Source organism: Ammodytes marinus (genome assembly GCF_949987685.1).
Source record: "Ammodytes marinus genome assembly, chromosome: 1".
Taxonomy (NCBI): domain Eukaryota; kingdom Metazoa; phylum Chordata; class Actinopteri; order Uranoscopiformes; family Ammodytidae; genus Ammodytes; species Ammodytes marinus.
The window spans coordinates 28,834,353-28,852,692 of record NC_137230.1 but is presented as its reverse complement, the minus strand read 5'-3'; the positions used below and the strand labels follow the sequence as shown (position 1 = coordinate 28,852,692).

The window sequence follows — 18,340 nt, the reverse complement described above, 5'->3', positions numbered from 1 at the left end:
CTACCGGTACCGAGATAGGTTGTAGGCGTCCATACTTTCCCGAGTAGATGCACTGGAACACAGACAGGTCGGAACTCGGAACTACAAAGTCGGAAATTTCCGATTTCCGAGTATAAAGGAACGCAGCATTCAACTGAAACTGGAGCGCGACTTCGACGTCATCGTTCTCAGCCACTCGCTCTGTTCGCTGATTGGATAACCAAAAATCTGGACGAGCAGAATTCCATGAACACACCGCACACCCAGACTGACTACTGAAGTGAAATGAAAATTGAGCGGAACTAGGTAGGCGGGCGGAGCCAGGCTAACCTACTCACTCACTATGGGCTAAAGTAGGTTGTAAGCTTCTGTAGCTTAACACATTGACCTGCTGTGCATCACTGATGGAGGGGGTAAAACTAAAAGGAAACACTTCATAGCGGTTTCAAACCTCTGCTACAGCTACACCAGGAACGCAGAGAACTTAGTATTTTTGTGAATACCGGACCACTGTCACCGTAAGAGTTGCCATGTTAATCTCTCCAGGGACATTCACAGAGCGGTGGCTGTTTGACTCAAAAGGCAAAATTTAGATTTTTGGATAAACAAGCATTTATTTGTTGATAAATTATGACTAGCGTAGTGCAGCTGATTATTAGTTTACATTGCATTAATGACACTTTGTACCTTTGTTTTGAAAAGTGCTTAACAAAAAAAGGTTATTATTATTATTATAAATAATACAAGAACATATATAATAACAACATAAAGATATGACCAAATACCGTATGTGCTTGTAGTTTCTGAGGCCAAACTTCTGAACTACTTGGAGATTCAATCAAACCTTTGAAAGAAGACTACACCATTAAACTTCAACTCACTACCACCAAATAAATAGTTATTACGATCTACAGTTCAGGCATTTAGCATGTGCTGTTATGAAGAACAACTTAAAGTCATTACTAAATTGAAAAACACACAAATATTCCTCAACTATGAGAAGGGGTGAGCACTTACACTCTGTAGCTGGCTGCTCTGTGAAGTGGGATTTGCCGACTTTTGTTTGTTTCACTGAATTACGCAAGATGGAAAAAAACATGCACCCAATGCCTTCAGGAGGTATTAAAACAGACCATTGCCACAGGAGGGAATATTTGTTGACAATTATAGGTGGACAGCAGCAGGCATTAACCCTGAGGCTGGTGTCAGGGTAAGAAGAATCAGGGTTACTAAGGGTTCACCGTATCCTTCAAGAAGCGAGGCTGCAGACACGTCTACGCTGTTTGTCCTTTGATCTTTTTCACTCAGTGTCGTAAATCCTCCTCTCAGACCTGCACAAGACTTCACACCCCATTCAGCAACCTATGCGATTAATCCATGCCATTTGGCTCTTGTGTGCCAGACAACAGTGGCTACATTTGAAATACTTTGAAATTCTTTCTTTCCATTGCCCCTCTGAACGTGAACAGACAAGGCGATAAAGACAGCAGAAAAACATCCCATCCATCACAACACAATTGGCACTGAGGAATTCAAGAGACACTTGAATGAAAAGCAACAGAAAAAAAGCCCAACAGGCAGAGGCTTCATGGAATGACAGTGTAGGTTACCTTTCTGGAATGTGGAGCTGAGGTTTTTAAATCACAGGCTTGCGAGTATTTCTGTCACATATGTGATTTGACCAGACTTGCCTGTCCCGTGCGACACCACTAAACGATGCAGAGGGGAATTCTTTGGGAAGTCAACCCTCAGCTTGTCGATCCCCGACGCCAGCTGACGCCACTGCTCTGTCCTGCTCCTGTCTGAATTCTACTATCAGAAAGGAAAAATGTACTACACTCCAATTGGACTTTCCCATTTCTGCAGCTCAGTTTTCCTCAAATATCTCACGTAAGAAGATGTGTAGTGAGTGATGCAACAATAATACCAGTGGAAGCCTCCCACAAGCGTACACATGGGCTTTCATGGCAAAGCTACAATAGCATTGCACTCAGCACCCTTTGGTGAACTCTCTTTTTCCCTTGTTGCACCACAACTGACAGCTTTAAAAATAATTCCTGTGAAAACTACTGGCAGTCTTATGGTCTGGACTTTTAATGATTCACAAAACAAGACATTAAATCATGAAATCACTGTTACAGCATAATAAGAAGGTTACAATGAGGGGTATTCTTTTCTGAGGCAAAGTATAAACCGAACAACCTAAAATATCCCTAGGCACTGGGGTGCACAAAGAGAGGGTTATGTTTTGGGTTATTTTTAGTGTCTGAACGACCGCACGCGAGTGCCTTTAAACAGACATCACCGGACAAATCAGACCTCAGAGGTTTATTGTGGTGTGACAAGTGTGTCGCCTGCATCACATACTCACGCACACAGCATAGGTGACTGAAAATATTCACGAGAATTGGCGTTGATGGCCAACAACCTGTGGCATATTACTTAGCTTCAGACAAGGATGAACCAGCGAGGGGTGGGGAGAAGCATGACGGGCATCGGGTCAAACGACATTCAAGTGCACAATTGTTATTGGCAATAAATTGGATAAAGATAAAACAGACATGTAAACAAATAGACACCACAAAGTGAGGAGGCAAGAGCTAGCATACAGGATTTATAGCTTGTTGTAGCCGGCTGCGGTCGGTCAAATCCCTGTCAGTTACTATAACGGTTCATCATTTTGTGCTTACCCCGCTCGTGGACGTCAAATTAGTCCTCGCGCACACAACTTCGGCCGGTGTCGTCTAACGGCGTTGTTTCATCACAGCAATGTCATTGACGGGGGAAAAAATTAGAAGTCGACCTGTTGTTGCTGTAATAATTTTTTTCTGTCTAAATACTCTGACCATTAGCTGTCCAAACACAACGAGGTTTCTGCTTCTTCTGTCTGTCAGTCAGTGTGCCGAACCGGCTGTCCGCTCTGCCGCCATCTTGGTTGTGATGGGAATCCGCCGTGCCCGGCCCCGCGCGCGCGCACACACACACACACACACACACACACACACACACACACACACACACACACACACACACACACATACACACACACACACACACACACGTCTCTCTGGGGTGGCAGTTTTCACATCACAGCCAGCCTCTCCCAGTAGCAAGGATTTAATGTAATCTACCTGATGCTGACAGACAGTGCTCAGAATCACATTACCACACTGTTATCTAATTATTTATGCTTGACACTTTTTTTTCTAAATTATAGTGGCCTAATTCTGATCATAATTAATTCATTTCATAAAATACAGATGTAGGCTATGTAGTAGGCCTACACTTTTGACAACCATGCTGTTTTTCTATTTGTAATCCACCAATAGCCGACATTTTTTATAGGCTATTTATTTGCAATTAATCCCATTTTTTTTTCCCTTATAGATTATCTTTCTCCTTGGTTTCCATGTATGGAGTTCCAGATGGGCCAAAATCATTCAGCAGAAAACACAAGTACTTATAATAGGCTAGCCTACTCTTGGTGGTGGAAAATGCCCTCTTCAGTGGCCTAATGTGCAGGAAAATGTGATAAAGCGCCTATGGTGCTCATCCTGTGGAGCAAATGCGTTGCATGGCAAAACACGCTGACCTAATGCTAGAAAATATAGCTTCTATGTACCTCTAAAGGGTTAAATAGTAAATATCTCCCTGTTGTATTATTAAAGAGGGTAGCTAGTATTTTAAATCTGAGTAACATCATAAAGAATGCAATAGGCTAATGAGAAGATTTTTTCAGCATAAATGCTAATGAATTTTTTTTCTCAGTCCATTTATTCATTCTAGCTGACACTATTTCACACTGTCCCATGTCCTCATAATACTGGGTGCGCTCCAAAATCAGACCAGCACAGTGCCACAGCCAGCTTGGCGTGGTTTGCATTCATCACACAATGCAGCACATGCAGCTTGTGTCAACATGAACTGACAGCTCGGAGTGACAAGTAAACAAGCCATGTGTACAGACCAACAAACATGTTTCACAAGGCTTGTAGTGGCTGAATCCAAATAGAAAGATTGCTGTACTATGTCAGCCAACTGAATGCTCTTGCTTTATTATCACATGATGAACATGGAGCTTTGTACCTGCTGCCTCCACCTGTTTGCTCCCTATAATAATAATTAATCAGATAATTAATCTGATATTTGTGTTTTTCAGCTCATAATGGAGTGTTCTATGCCCTCAAGTGACCAACATTGTGAAGTGTTAACTAGTTGTGTGGGTCTGATTTTGAATAATAAAGCTTCAATAACACAATTGACACTTTGTGCAGTTCAAGACCAAATTAAATACTCATATATTTGCATTAACTTAGTCTAAATGTATTTCCTTTTTCTGGCCCTTTATCAACTTCAGATAGCTAGCTGCTATTCGGGATGAGCAGGTAAATTAGTCATGTTTCTTTGAAAATGAAGTCTCAGCCTTTGTAATTTGTCAGCCTGGACTGACATCTTAAAAGGAGTGTGATTCTGTTGCTCCAGCAAAAATGCTTGACAGGTTAATCTTAGTTTTGTTGTGCAAATTTAGAGTGCAAAGGTTTAATTTATTATCTAAACTGTTTGCTCCAAGCAAAATTATACAAAGGACTCTGTAAAATGTAAAAATAAAAGCGATATTGCCCTCTGAGAGAAAAGTGATTAAATGGAAGCTGGAAAGCAGAATTTAAATATTTTTTTTAGCTGACACTTCAGGTTATTACTGAATGTCAGAGGGATCGTTTGTAAAGAATGAAATACATTTTAATCTGCAGAAAGCAAAACTGTGGTATTGGATTGCTTCCAAATACTGCAAAAAAAAGGAAGATATTTGTGACTTCTGTGCTGTGCCACTGTGGAAAATGTATTTGAGCACTCTTTTTAATAACTGGACTATTTTAGCTTTAATGCAATTTACAAAAACTTTCATCTCTTTATAGAACACATATTTTACTGTCATCCTGAGTGAGTCTTTATTTTGTATTTTGTGACAGTTTTATTTTCACACTTCAAACAGCAGGACTGTAGAATGTAATGATGTTGGTGTGTAATGCATTCGCCCTGTGATTAACTGGTCAGAGAGTTTTATCCTGGCTTGCCCTCGGTGCATGCTGGGATTGGCTCTAACTCCTAAGTGTGAATGGAAAAACTAATGAATGAGTGATGGGAGCTGACACATTCTCTAAGCAGCGGCCAAGTCTTGATCTGAACTGAATGATGTCATTGATTTATTGTGACACGTCACTTACAAGTTGTTTGCTCATTTTTCAGGACGAATAAATCCATAGTTACATCTCCACTTCGTGTTGAAGGGACAGAATACATGATGAAACCGGTTGAAACAGCTCGGTGTGAGGTCATACAGACTCACAAATCTTTTAAATGTACATTTTCCCTTATGTTCTCAGATGTTATGTGCACCAAAAAAGGCACCTTTAAGGCCTACATTTTTTTCTTGTTTTTCAGAAGCGAGTTAAGAGTTAAGAAGAACAATGTTGTAATACAGGCCAGGTATAGGGACAGGACAGGTTCCTTTAATGACATATACAATGTAAGAGCAGACTGGAAAAAACATATAGCATTTTACATGAGACATTTATGGATTAAGTTAAGTGAAGTATCTAATTATATGCCCTTTTAACTCCAAGCCTAATAATATGAAGAGAACAATTACTTTTTTTCTGTGATTAGTTGATATCAAGTATTATGCTATGAAATAGTATGGGATGACATCCTAATCATTTTGGAGAATGGAAAATTAAAGCATTGTTAAGTGTTTTCTAATCTATTTGTGGTCTTGCATTTGCAATAATCTAAAACGTAACCCAGTAGATAAGACATGAGGACACATAGGCTATCTAGCTTTGTCAGCAAGTAAAACTTAGTGCATCACTGTTTCTCAGTCTTTTTCAATGTCTAAGACTTGTAGCACTGCTGCCATCTACTGTATAATGCAGCCAAACACATTGTATTCAGACCCAGCTTGCTGCAGGCAATGGGGTAGTGTGGAAAACAATTGAATTAAATTTGGTTATAATGTAGGTGCAGATACACACAACAGCTGTTAATTTTTTTGGTAACTCTTCTTTGGAGATGAGGTTTTCTGTTGAATCTTAAATGTTGTTTTCCACCATTTTAAATGTTGATAAAATGCCTGAATTGCAGTTGTTTTTATGAACAGATGGCCACTTAACATTTTGCTTAGACAACTCATAGTATTGAGCAAAAGTTAAAATGACCCTCTTTTATAACCATTACCAAATTGTGTTTTTTTTTTCTTAATTTGAAACGTGCCACCTGGGGACGGTTATCATCAACCCCGCTGTCCAATCATTTTACATCAGCCTTACGATTATAGAAGCTTCCAGATAACAGATGGGAGATAACTGCCTGCTGCTATACAGCAGATGTAATGGTTTTATAGGTGATTAACAACTTGTGGTATCATAGCCACAATGATGACTGCATGTGTTTCATCGCACAGCAGGGCTTAGGTGCCTGCCTGTGTCCACCCTCAAGCGAACGGGCTACAGGTTTTTATTCCACTCAAATAACATAATATACTTTATTAGAGCTAGTGAATGAGTATTACATTTTTTTATTTAAGAAAATGTGTTATACCACCAAAGTCCTGCATTCAAAAATTACAATTAGAAGCATCCAAATATACTTGAAGTACCAAATGTAAAATAATTATGTAGGTATTATCATTATGCTTTTACAAAATAATGTTTATTATATGTCTGTTTAATGTGTTCATCACTTTAATGGTGCAGCTGGTTACGGTGGTAATAGTGTAATTTTGATTACTACAATTAGTTTTATTAATGTACCAGAATTTATTAGTTTTTTAATCTTTAATTAATTTACAATCTAAACAAGCAAAGTATCCAGGAACTTAAGGAACTATATAAATGTAGTAAAGCAAAATGTACAATATTTGCTTCTGAAATATAGTTGAGTACAAATATAAAGTAGGCCTACACTAGCATAGAATAGACTTACTACAAAAGTCCTCAGAATTGTATTCAAGTGCAGTACTTAAGTGATTGTACATGCCAGTTACATGCCACCACTACAAATATAAAATAGATGGGGGGGATCACCACTAATTTATAATTGGCTCCCTTCAACAAGAAGTCCTATATCAGTGAAACAAAAGATAAAATGCTAGTTACAATATAACGAATATTCAAAGCTGGAGAGAACTCAGTAATAGCTGTCTTTACAAAGAAAAACAACATTGGACTGGAAAATGGATACAAATGTATAAACCAACCAACACTTGGAGGTAAATGCTGTAGAACTGTTGACTTGCAGGTGATATTTACAGGTGACTCTTCTCACATTACACACCTATTTAATTAATTATTAAAAAATTATTACCAATGGCACGCTAAACAGATTTAGAAAAGACCACGTTTCATGGCTGTCTCTGTATGCTAATGTGTTTGTGACACCGGTGCTCACACTTCCGCTGTAAGACAAGCTATGCGAACAGACCCAGAGTTACTGGAATTTCTCCTCTCTGCTATTGATTTTCGGTGGGGTTTGCAAATGTTTACATGGCGAGTGAGAGACATACAAGCTCTTTCAAATGATCCCCTTTCCCGGCTTCCTCCTCCGTGCATTAGAGGGCCGGAGACAAGGCAGGATGTAAGCCGGCCGATAAAGCTGCAGAGAAACAGAGAGGCTGTCGGAGATTCTCTCGTGGACTGTCTGTCAGTTTCAGACAAACTACACGCACACATGTAGGCCAAACTGTCTGAGTTTCACTTACTTCACTGTTCGAGAAGTTGTGTATTTAGAAATCAGTGCAACTGAAATCATTTTAGTTTTTAATCATAGTGGGATAGGCTGTGATAAGAGCTCCCAAAAGTACACAATTACATCCAAAGTTAATCAATACTAAGTGTCCGGCCTACGGCACAGCAAAGCAGACAAGCAGCTGCTCTTTTGGTTTGTATCCTCTAATGGTAGTTATTGGCTGAAGTATAATTATCGAAGACTTGGTCAGACTGCTTCTCCGCAAAGAAGGCCATTGTTACGTTGAGTACTTTAATTGGTGAAATGTGCTTAAGTCGTAAAAATGTAGTGGTTACTGTGGTGGCTAATGATATAATGGGTGTCAGGAAATGGGTCTTGGGTTTGTCACAGTATTTGTGGTTTACATTGCTTTGGGGAACTAATAATGTTCTTGATTTGATAATACAGAGCATGATGAGTGATGCTCCAATACCTGAAATGCTCAATTTGAACATTATTCTTGTTTAAGTTTGTAGGCCAACATATAGAGTATGTGGTTTCTATACGTTTAAACCCACCAACTGCAACACCACTCATGGCTCTCAGGATATAACTAAACACTTTAGTAGCAGCAGAGGAAGGAAACTCCCTGGAAATGGAAAGACAATCTCACTCTGATGTTCCAGTGCAACCTGCAATTGCATTCATCATTCATATCATCGATTTTAGCTGTTTTAAAGAGCCAAAAGGGGAAATAAGAGTTTTTATTTTCTGTGCCAGAAATCACTAGCGTCAACACTAAATCCAGAGCAGTGACCTCATGTTTCTTAAAGAACCTTGACCTCTGACCTTTGAAGGGGGGAGGACCGGAAAAGGAATTTCCTCTCTTGATCAATACAGTTCCATATTATTAAGCTGTCACCCAGAATTAAAGGATTCGGTCAGGACAAATGGCACTTAAGATACATTATGAGACAGAGAAACGTAATATCAGTGTTTTAACTCAAGGTATACAGGAAGTATTGTGATGAATGTCGGACGGACAAAGTCAAACAGATATTAGATCAGATCATGACTCAGCTGAAATATTTAGCTTTTCGAGGTATGAAGTTTCTTGTTTCACTGCAGTTTCTTTCTGATGACTAATAATTCATTGTAACTTCATCCCTCCCTGCGAGGGTTTAGATGGATCCTGAAACACATCTAAGTTGAAGGAATTTCTTTGATATTTTGTAGAACAATGTATGCGCTTTCTTGTAATGGAAGGTTGTCACCACCGTCCTTAGATCCAAAATCATTCCATTATTTTTCTTTTTAGCTTTAAAGGCGCAGGCATAACCAGGCTTTCAACAAAATTTGGAACCTTTTCTTCAGTGAACCCCAAATAAAGAGAATTTTGCCCACTTTAAAAGGTGCTGTAAGCGGAATGGTTCTTTTAGCTAACTTCCTGTCAGTTACTGCAACCTCGCTCGTCCCTACGTCACCACATTAATGCACTGCGGTCTTCGAGCAGCGAGTTATCTAGCATCATCTCAGATCCATAAGTGTGATAAAACATGATAAAAACCATCAAAACAGACATTGGGAAGGATTTTTACCTGCTCCGCCACTGTAGGCGCATAAACATTCACCCATTTGTTGCTCTGGCGTGCACCGGCAGTGAGACCATGAGTGAGACGAGTGTCGGTTTGTAGCGTTCTCTCTTGTGATTGGATAAAAAATTCGGGATCCTCCAATAAGTTTATTAGCCGATTACATGCAGAGCAGCTGACTGAGAGATCGGCTTTATGAAACGCGCACATTATGTAAGTGATCACTGTATGAATAAAGAGCGATTTAACACTTATATTAACATAAATAAACCGCTTACTTCACCTTTAATACTTAATAAGTCTGTATTTTGTAACCATCAGTTCATAAAATAAAGTGTTAAATAAAGTGTGTTGGTCTTAAAGCAAGGCTGTAGTTTTAAAATGAAGGGAGCTTGATGATAATAAGAAATAACTCTGTTATCTGGTTGGAGTTCCATCCTCTTTATCCGCTTAATATTGTTTCAGATGCCGTTACGTCCTGTCAATGCATCTTGACATGAGGATCTGATGGAGTGTAAATGACTGTTGACTCACATCCTGCTGTCCTGTCTGAAAGAACGGCAATGAAAGGGGGTTGGGGAATGATGCTGCCTCCAGTCACAGCCTCAGTGTATTGCATCACAGTGAGCACAGCAAGGCCGACATGTGCAAGTGCAATTACAGCATTGAGCATGTGCGCTTCCATCCGTGGTTGCAGACAGTTTCAGAATTAGATTTTATTGGCATTGAGTTTATACGTTGGAAAGCATCTTTGTGTTAAAGGTTCCTTGTGGTGTTTTTTCTGGCTAGTGGTTGCAATGCTTTGATTTCCTCATAAGTGTTTGTATCACACGTTCTGCCAGAAACACACACACAAGCAGCCAGATGACATGAACATATTTTTGCTGCTATTCCATTGACTAATACAATAAATGGAGCAGTGAAGTGCTGTAAAGTTTGGGGAAAAGACACCAATAAATATTGATGCAAACAATTCAGTAATGCAGATTTTGAAATGCTTTAAAACAAAATGATAAGGAAGGAATTGCAGTCAGTAGATTTATTACTTTGACCTCTTTCCACAATAGCCTACGGTGATGCTTTGACTTAACTGTGATGTTAAGTTTTCTTGTAAACAAAGTTTCTCTTTACATTGTAGGTCTATACTGGAAATACCTATAGGTGTGTGTGTGTGTGTGTGTGTGTGCGCACGGGCTGATCCCAGTGTCCATCCTGGCTTGGGTTACGCTCATTCTAATATGACAGAGAGGAGAAGCCTCTCTAGATGCACCTTGCTTGCGGGAAGCAGAGCGGCTGCAGGCATAAATAAACCTCCCCTGAGGAAAGTGGATACGGCGGCTCACATGTCCGCAACAGATGAATATCCAGACCTGGCCCGTCTGTGTCTTAATAGCTACAAAACAATGTGCATATGATCCACACAAACATGTGCCGTCTTAATATGGAGAAGAGGCACTCGAAGCCTACAGTTAAAGTAGGAGCACAGAGAAAAAGTACTTAAATTCTAACAATCTTGTCAATGTAGCCGAACTAAAAAAAAAATCTCATTGGGATTAAGAGTTAGGTTTTAGAATAGGGAGAGTAGCATCTATAGTGAAGTAAAAAGATGTTTTCTTTTAAGTAAAGGGCCAGTATCTAAACCTTAGCAAATGTTTATATTGTTTACCAATTTAGGCCAGTCAACATAAAGGCATTGAAAGTAATTTATCGGTAGTCCCTTAATTAACCCCCGCTGGTTAAAGCCAGGGATCTGGGAGCTGAGATGTTTTATTTAAAATGGCAAATTATTACATTAAAGAGAAGTAGTAATAGTTGAATTAGAAAAAATTAAAAAAGCTCAAAATAGCAAAATGATTTACCAACAGAATAAAACAAGGGCACAACGAATTGAAAAACGCTGAGCAAACAGAAGGACACTGAAGGACGTTTTTAGCATCCGCTCTGCTCTGAGGCCAATCTCTGATATCTCAGGTTGCTGCGTGGTCACAAAAAAAGGTGGAATATTTTGTTAAGCGAGATGTAACGAGAGCCTGTGGTATCTAAAGTGAGAGATGCAGCGCTGCCGTTGGTCAGATGAGTCTTCTGATACAAATCAATGGAAACAACTGAGACCAGTGGAGCCAGAGACTCACTGCTGATTCAATTTACCATCTCTATAATGCACATGATCGCGTACTGCCTCTCAGCCAACACACACACACACACACATACACACACACACACACACACACACACACACACTGGGATGTTTCAAAGACAAATGCATACACACACAACAGATAGTGTTTCTGTCATTTAAACCACATTACTTGAATTAAGTTAACCATAAATTAAATAATGTATTTTTTTAAATAATTCTGCACCTTGACGTTTAGTCCAATTGTGATCAGTGTAGTGGTTAAGAGCCTAGGAGTCAATCAGTATCCAAACCACTTCAGATCCTGCAGATAGCTGAAGCAGGTGTATTTAATCCATGTAAAAACTGCTTTAACTGATTTTATTTAGGCTACTTGGGGGGGCCAGTACACACTGACATATTGTCAATTTTATAATATGAAGATATGTCAACATTACAGTAACATTCATTTTGATTTATTTTTGTGCCCATCTAATGTATGTCGGCCCGACAATAACTTTTCATTCAGCTCTGGTTCTCCATCACCCCCCTGGGGGAAATATCCCGCTCTTTAGTTGTTAAGAGCTCCATTGTGTTCACCAGCTATGCTAACTTTGTCTGCCGTTTGGTGCTGGGCAGGTAGTGTACAGTGGGACATAAAGCTACCAAAATAGTTAAGTTGCCGCCTGGAAAATCAAAACAATGAGCTGAAAGATGCTAAAATGCTGTTTAGAGCTGAGGGAACATGTACAGTAACTATAGTCAAATGCATGTAATCAATTGTTGATATCAAATATTGATAAGAGCTGCTTAAGATATGACCACTTCACCTATGAAAAATGCAGATCTGTGATGGTATGAGCCCAGCACTGCCTCCCTGTAGGACACCAATAGGCCTACAGTGAGCAATTTAAAAGAATATAAACCAAAATCAGTAGATATGATGATTTCACAGAAGATGAAAGCGCATACATGTGTGTATCCATTGCTGAGTGCAACCAAACTGCCTCTGCAAACTGTAACACATGCATTTTGTAGTTTCAACCCCCACCCCCTCCCCCTCCGGCTGCATTAATGTCAATAAAATCTGTAATAGCCTTCATATAAAAATACAAGCAGAGTACAGTCTCCATTCAATCAGAGCGCCATCAATTATTCATGAACGTTGCTGTTGGCTGTGCTGCTCCTTGAGATCGATGCCTCTGTAATGTGGACTGATACGAGCCCCGGGTCCAGTCCTGGCTGCAGCAGGTTAATGGGCCGACTGAATTTCACCCACCACTGCAGGCACTCCCTGCACAAACCTCTGAACCCTACCCCACTGACACACCTTCTAAAATGGCAATAAGTTGTATCCGTCTGTGTATTGGTACAGCAGACACGCACGGGCAGGCTTGTGTGGTTATACTGTAAAAAATCTGACCAAATAATATTTGTAAGGGCAAGGTTTTTACATTAGAAACTTTAATACTTTGCAAACGTGGAGATACTGTCAGCTGTTTGTTTTTTATGAAACCGAATCAACAACCAACTCAACTTTTACAACTTTACTCATTAGATCACTGCTAGTGGTTTGTTGTAGTGTGTTGCCTATTTAGATTGATATCCAAAGTGCGTGTGTGTGTGTGTGTCTGTGCGCGCACGTGCATGCATGTTTAAACTTGTGTCTACACCAAGCGATTACTCTGCCAAATCAATGAAGAAGCCGAATGTTTCATGGCGAGTGCGGTAAATGGTGAGTTTCTGAGAATCTGTGAATGACATGATGGAAATGTGTTGCCTAGCAGCAGTAATCTTCCTCTGATGTAAACAGATTACCTATTAAGTACACATAATGATGCCCCAGATGGCTCTTGGATTAGCTGACATATCAAATAAACTCAACTTAACTCATATTTGGCCAAACAATATGCATGAAAGGCGCTATAGAAATAAAGTTATATATTAATATTATCATCATTGTTATACTGAATGACATTGTCATTGTGAACATGGTGGTGGTAGCATTTAGCACACAGCAACCCGGAGATGTCCAGTCCCTTCATCACAACTAGTATTGACAGCTTAGTTTTCAGAGTCCTTACTTCTTTTTTAAGTCAAATAAATTGATCTGGTAGTTTGCCAGAACATGTGGCGTTTTCATCCGGTTGCGCTGTGTGATAATGTGAAGAGCATTAAATATTCAGTTAAGAGGAAGTTGAGTGTCACTACATTATCTGAGATGTCAGGCATTTATTGATGACTATCCTTTATCTGCGTGAGATGAAAGGAGGCACACACAAACACACAGACACTCAAACACACTGAACCACTGGGAGTAATATTATTCGTCTGATAGATGTAGTCTATTTGTTTCATGAATTATATATCTTCCAAAATGTCATCAATAGCAAGTATAGCTCCTTCATGACATCACCTTGACAGATGAGTTCTTTCAACGGCACTTGCTGGAAGTTTTAACTGGGAAACTCAAAAGGTTATTCAATCAATAAGTGAAGCTTTTTAAAATGTGTGGTTGTTTCCTCTACTGGGCTGAATTGTTAATTAGGCAGAGTATGCTATGCCAAACAGCCAATGCAGGTGGAGTGTAAAACCACAGTAGTCCACTAGCAGTAAACCTGAGAAATAATCTGTTTGTAGTTTGACATCCTCTACAGACGGACTTTAACTGATAAAAAAAATAAAAAAATAAAAGTAATGTGCTTTTATTCTTAAAGTTAAGCTATTGGCCTCTGATGGAATTAAAACCACTTAAATCAGCATGCCATGAAGTAATAGAATTACATGCAGAAATAATTCACTTTGTGAATGGGAAGCACTCTCAAACCTCTGGTTACCTTTTTCTCTCTTTTGTTTCTCGGAGATGGGATTTGTCAATGAATGTGTAAAGAAATCTGAGAGAGAGAGAGAGAGAGAGAGAGAGAGAGAGAGAGAAGAGGATGTCTCAATGTAATAAACCTGAGACTCCACTCTCCGTGGCCCCTCCTACCCCTCTCCCCGCCCGGACCCTCTCCACCTCCCCTCATTCATTCAGACCCGGCCCTGGCGGGGAGGAAACTGCTGCCCCCTCGGGGATTTGGCATCATAATTATATAGGAAGCAGAACAGTCTGCTGTCTGTTAGAGCTGGAGAGGCTGCAGGCTGGTCACACATGTCCGTTAATGTGCAGTGAGTGACCAACTGGTCAAAGCATGGATTTGGAGCTGTAATTCTGAAACTGTTTGGAAGGTAAGATAATCTCTTGCATTTAGCTACAAAGAGTTATTAACAAACACCATAGAGTGATTACTAGCCTTATATTCAGTTTCACTAGATTTTGTTTTATCAGTAACCATCTCTGCCAACTGCTGCAACAGACTTTAACAGTTAAGTGGTAAAACAATAACTTTGGAATTAGTTCACACAACTGTCTTCTCTTTGAATGAAGCCTGAAAGGTCTGCTGCCTGGGTAGATGTTAAACCAATTTCTGGGGCATTGCGGAAACGGATCCATTTGCGTCTGTGGGCTGTTTCTGAACTCTGCAGTCTTAATTTGATTTCTTTCCACTGGAGATCAGAAAGAATCAGTAAGACTCCACATCATTCTGTTAGTCTTGTACTAAATGATTAAATAGCAATTGTGCATTCTTGAACGTTTATTTTTGGGTGTGATCAAAATTCATAATAATACATTACATTTATAAAGTAAAGAGTCCAGTGTGGCAACAAAAAAAAATTAAATAGTCTGAAAGAGAACCTGTGTGGACATTTGTGAGACAATGGGATAATGTTGTGTCTGTGCCTTTTGCTTCCATTTCCCTTTTAGACATTTCTATTAAAACCAACTTTTTTAATAATCAACTACTTCTTGTAAGCACATTTCAAAAATGCTTACATTTATGAAATATGTAAGCATTCAATTCATGAATGTGTAAATGATATAAGGTATGGTCCTAAAATCCTGTTTTGACCAAGATTTTTGTTTTTTAATTGTGCAACAGAGTCAGAAGAAGAAGACATCATGTCAGACAAGAAGCCACGAGGCTCAGACGCGCGTCCCAAAAGTGGCTTCCGCAGTTGGAGTGCAGACAGTTATGTGTGGCGGGGAAAGAAACGCTCCCGGAGCTCTCGCAACGGGTCAAGTCCCGGAGGGTTGGAGGCGGACGGGATGGAGGAGCTGGGCGTGCGGTCAACGTCCTGTTCGAGGCGGCGCAGAGAGAGAAAGTGTAGCTGCAACGGTCTTGGGGATGCATTGACTTCTGCAGACATTGACGTTGTTTGTCGAAAGGCCTTGTCCCACCGCTCTCTGCGGCAGAAGTTTCAGGATGCAGTGGGCCAGTGTTTTCCTCTACGCACGCACCACCACCACCACCACCATCTCCACCACGCTTCGGGCTCGTCACGACCCTTCTCGGTGCTCTTCTGGTCCAAACGCAAGATCCACGTCTCAGAGCTCATGCAGGACAAGTGTCCTTTCTCGCCCAAATCTGAACTGGCCCGATGTTGGCACCTTATTAAAAATCCCCACTCAAATGCCCTTAAAGACATGGAGGCTCCCCTCAAACCCAGTGTCTCATCGTCCTCTACCTCCCCACCACTGACCCCCCTCTCATGGGACGACATCTGCTGCTCTCCTGGGCCTGGAAGCACTAGTCTGGAGGATTGGGACCCTTCTTGTCCTCATGGGGGAGTAGAGGGCCACACTGACTATATTCTGGTCCCAGATCTGCTTCAGATCAACAACAGCTCCTGTTACTGGGGCGTATTGAACCGCTTTGAGGCTGAAGAGCTACTGGAGGGCAAACCGGAGGGAACGTTTCTGCTCCGAGACTCTGCCCAGGACGAGTTTCTATTCTCGGTCAGCTTCCGCCGCTACAGCCGCTCCCTTCACGCACGGATCGAGCAGAACGACAAGCGTTTCAGCTTTGATGTGCGCGACCCGTGCATGTACCGGGATCCCAGTGTGACAGGACTAATAAGACACTACAGTGACCCGGCCACCTGCCTCTTCTTTGAACCCCTCCTTTCCCGGCCGCTACAAAGGACCTTCCCTTTCACCCTGCAGCACCTGAGCAGGGCTGTGATCTGTAGCCGCACCACCTACCAGGGCATAGACAGTCTGCTGCTGCCAGCTCAGCTCAGGGAATTCCTCCGTCAGTACCACATTAAGTGTGATGGAGCCTGTGCTGTGTGACTGTCCAAAGTAGCACCTCTTACCATGAGAGGCAAAGATAGGACAAACAAAGGCAGGTTGTCTTGGCAAATTGAATTTTAGGTAGCATTTCTGTTGTAGATATTTGAGGTATTTAAGGTGCAGAACTGGAGAGTTTTATAAGATGCTTGTTGATCTTGATACTCCAAGATATGGATGGACCAATGATGATGAAGTATGAACCAAACCTACAAAGGATCATGCTACAGGTCTAGATCCATATAAGAACATGTGGACCTAATGTCTTTTACGTTCTCCTAAAGTACTGAGGGATGGGATTAAGGTCTGCTGCTTCCAGTCATCTTGACAGTTACTCAAACCAGGGTCAAGGAATCATGGGTCAAGGAAGCAATAGCTACAGCTGTGATATGCTGAGACACCTGTCATTGGGCAAATTTGCCCCAAAAATACTGACTCTTGAAGCACAAGTATTTTTCACTTGATTTTAGCTTATTCAGAGTTTCCTTGTTGAGCATTTAGTGTCTCTAGTGGCCACTAAAATAACTGCACCTTTCATTGAATCTTGCTGAGACCATATGTCCTTTCATGTACTTTATTATCAGATAAAAGGTGATGCTTTGCTGTGGCCTTGTCCTGCACAGAACCAATGCTGTCAAAGGTTAGAGGTACAGACACTCCAACTGCACCTAGTAATATTAATAAAACATTCATTCTTAATTAACTTTCCAGCTTAACAAAATCTTTAAACCTTTGGAAGGTAGAGTGATCCTGAAATTTCATTGAAAATCATGGTGTTATCTAACTAATTGACCTTTTTAACTAAATCTCTCTCTCTAAAGACTTTTGGAGAAGAAGAAGATTGAGGGAATGTCAATACCTGATGTATCACGCAGCACATTTGCCTTCTCATTTGAAAGTTGAGTCAGACGCTGTCAAGAGGAAAGGACTCAAGGTTTTTTCAGCTTGAGTTTGGGTTCAAGCACTCTGTTTGCAATCATTAGGGATACATAGTGACTGAAAAAGAGACTATATTGATGATCTGTATCAAAAACAGTAAAAACACCATGTCACTGTGGCTTTCAACAGCTCTAAACAAGCACAAATGTCAGCTCCTTCTAATGAGGACTTGAGCTCGTTCTATTGGGATTGCATTCTTCTCCGCAGCCACAAGAGGACGGCACAACTGCACCGATCTGATCTTTGGAAAACCTAATCTGCTTCAATTGTCTGTCTTTACACAACACAGCAGCTTCTTAACAATGCAATCTTGGCTTTAACTGTATATGTTGTTTTAACATGAGTTGTGCCTCTGCAGCATTCACAAGTGTTCTTCTTGAACACTGTTTAGATGATGGAGTGGAGAATGGTACACCATAGGATCAAGCACTATTGTCAAAGTATTTGAATCACTGTGATCCCCCTGGAGGCATATATTGCATTCACCACATTGACACACAAACAAATAAATGCCATTTATCCTGCCTCTTTCTCGGGTTCTTTTTCCTTTTGTTTGTTCTGGACCGATTTAATGGTGCAGCTCAAGTCATGCGTATCCATGCCTTTTCACGCTGCATTTGTGGGCCGTGTCAAAGTAAGACAGGCTAATGGTATGGAAAATGCTTTCTTTAGAAGTATCACTCTGAAAACAATTCATCACACTCTCTGCAAAGGACACCTCTAAATGCCAGTGCTTCTGCTGAGCAAATAGAGAGATAAGAACATGAAAAAGACTACTCCCCTCTCCCCTTCATAACTGGGTTGGAATTCAAATTTCAAAAT

General features: G+C 40.6%; 1 protein-coding gene across 1 annotated transcript; it reads left to right on the top strand.

The window, feature by feature from the left end:
• Positions 1-15,409: 15,409 nt before the first annotated feature.
• socs4 (suppressor of cytokine signaling 4) lies at positions 15,410-16,582 on the top strand (the record flags this gene model as incomplete). Its single annotated transcript, XM_080031221.1, has 1 exon — positions 15,410-16,582. One exon carries the CDS (start codon positions 15,410-15,412, stop codon positions 16,580-16,582), a length of 1,173 nt encoding a protein of 390 aa, XP_079887347.1.
• Positions 16,583-18,340: the final 1,758 nt, after the last annotated feature.